The sequence below is a fragment of the Neopelma chrysocephalum genome, unplaced genomic scaffold (assembly GCF_003984885.1).
Source record: "Neopelma chrysocephalum unplaced genomic scaffold, ASM398488v2 Primary Assembly neopelma1_84, whole genome shotgun sequence".
Classification (NCBI taxonomy): Eukaryota; Metazoa; Chordata; class Aves; order Passeriformes; family Pipridae; genus Neopelma; species Neopelma chrysocephalum.
This window is the reverse complement of record NW_020897746.1, coordinates 11,747,702-11,749,707: the sequence shown is the minus strand read 5'-3', so window position 1 is coordinate 11,749,707 and position 2,006 is coordinate 11,747,702. Positions and strand designations below refer to the sequence as shown.

The 2,006-nt window shown below is 62.1% G+C and overlaps 1 protein-coding gene across 1 annotated transcript in view; it reads right to left on the bottom strand.

Annotated features, from left to right (window-relative positions):
- Positions 1 to 548: 548 nt before the first annotated feature.
- Positions 549 to 2,006, bottom strand: part of LOC113971697 (ubiquitin carboxyl-terminal hydrolase 36-like) — a gene marked incomplete at its 3' end in the record, with an annotated part of 5,847 nt that continues 4,389 nt past the window's right edge. Inside the window, exons 3-5 of the mRNA XM_027691858.1 lie at positions 1,751 to 1,975; positions 911 to 1,021; positions 549 to 655 (exon numbers count right to left, since the gene is read on the bottom strand). Of these exons, the coding sequence (XP_027547659.1) occupies positions 549 to 655; positions 911 to 1,021; positions 1,751 to 1,975 (443 nt within the window). The remainder of the gene's footprint in view (positions 656 to 910; positions 1,022 to 1,750; positions 1,976 to 2,006) is intronic.

Here is a 2,006-nt window from a genome sequence, read left to right as displayed (position 1 = left end):
CATCAGGACAGCCCCACTCCACGCTCTGGGCTGTGGAGCTCTAGGAGCAGCAGGAAATCACAGCCCCTGCCAGCCTGCTCTCCCTGTGCCACAGCCAAGGGATGGCACCAGGCTCCAACGTGCACCCTCCTCCCAAAGGAGCAGAGGCTCCTGGCTGAAGCTCAGAGCTGGGTGCTGCAGGCAAAGGCTTCCTGGGATAGAGGGCCTCGGGAAGCTGCACTCCCACAGCCACAGAACTGGGGCTGAACTAGCAAGCATGCCTGGATCCCTTGGCAATTGGGATGGGATCCCACCCCATAGCAGCTTCAGGATTTTGGGACAGGACTGCAGCTGTGCTGGGGTGAAGGAGTCAGGAGAAGGCAAACAACAACCCAGAGCCACATCCCTGAGGGGCAGGGAGCTGGACCTCACACACGAGGCCCCTGAAGTCATGACCTCCCCACAATAAGGCCAACCTGGGGGACACGTTCACCCCACAGTCCCCTCCCATGAGCACCGGGGACCAGTGAGGGGACAGCAAAGAGCAGTGCCAGGCCATCAGGCCCCACATACTTGGTGTAGCCATTCAGGCAGGCCTTCTGCATGGCATCAATGGTGTAACGCAGGAACTCATGTGCGTCCTCCTGCCTGCCAAAGCGCAAATTATGGGAAATCTCTGCAAGAGAGGGAGGAATTAGCACATGCTGCAACAGATGCTGGCCATCCCTGCCCCCCTGGGGCAGGAACTCTGCGGTTCAAGCCCCCTCAACCCAAACCAGACATCAGACTTATGCCAGCCACAGGGCAAGTCCCAGGCAGCCCCCTGGCAGGCTCTGTGAGTTGTCTCAGTGGAGCCATCTGGCAAAATGTGCCCCAATCCCAACGGTTCTGCTTCCACGTTAGTCACGGGGGGAAGGGCAGCCATCCTTACTCTTGAGGTCTCGGATGATGGACAGTGGCTTTATCGCGTTGCCGCTGTTGGCAAAGGCCTGGATCGTGTGGTTCTGCATAGTGCACATCATGCAGAAGCTTCCGTGGGCACCTGGAGCAGGAGAGATGATGGGACGTTGGGGGCAAACCCGGGAGAGACGGAGGCAGCACAGGAGATCGCTGATCCAACACAGCACAGCCACGCTCGGTCTTCCCCACGAGCTCTGTGCTCCAGGACAGCTCTGGGGCATCCCAGGGACATGAGAACCAGCACACGTCACACCGACTGGCAGAGCCCATCACAGGACCAGCCATGGCAGCCCCCCTGGCGAGACAGCATCCACATGGATGGAAAACAGGTCCCAGGGACTCACTGGATGAGCCCACAGGTCAGCTCTGAGGGGTAGATCCCACTGGAGTCCTACAGACTGGGCTGCAAGCCCTTTGTGTTCCCCATGGTGACAGCCTGGAGCAGGGCCTGCCACACTGCCCTCATGCAGCCCCCACAGGCAGGAGCTATTTGGGACCCCTCAGCTCAGCCCCCGAGAAGCCAGCAGGTCCACTGGGCCTATCTTAGTCCTGGCTACACCCAGCAGAGACAAAGTCTCCCCAGAGACAGAGATGCTGAGCTTGGGAACGCTGCTGTGACCAGGAAACGTGAGTTGGACCCGGGAACAGCCTCTCGATGGAGAAACAGGCAGAAGGGAGCAGGGAAGGTGCAACCCGACACCCAAACCCCCTCACCAGAGCCAGGCGCAGGGGTGCTGAGCACAGCACTGCGAGCGGGACCGGCAGACGCTGCTCCTCCCTCCCGGCCCCCCGAACCGGGGTCCCCACTCACAGGTGCGCCCGTGCTCCCGGGAGAGCAGGTAGTTGGTGAGTGGCGGCGTGTAGGTCAGGCACTGCAGCGCCGAGTTTAGGAAGCAGGTGTTCCCCAGGTTGCTCAGCCCGGCGCCCACACGGTGGACACGCTCCCACTTCATGGAGAGGCGCTGGGCCGGGAAGAGCACCTTCTGGGGCGTGGGGATCCCGTCACTCGCGGCCCTCGGGGAGGCTCCTCCGCGGCCTGCGGGGAGCGGGCGGTCAGCCCGGGGGGG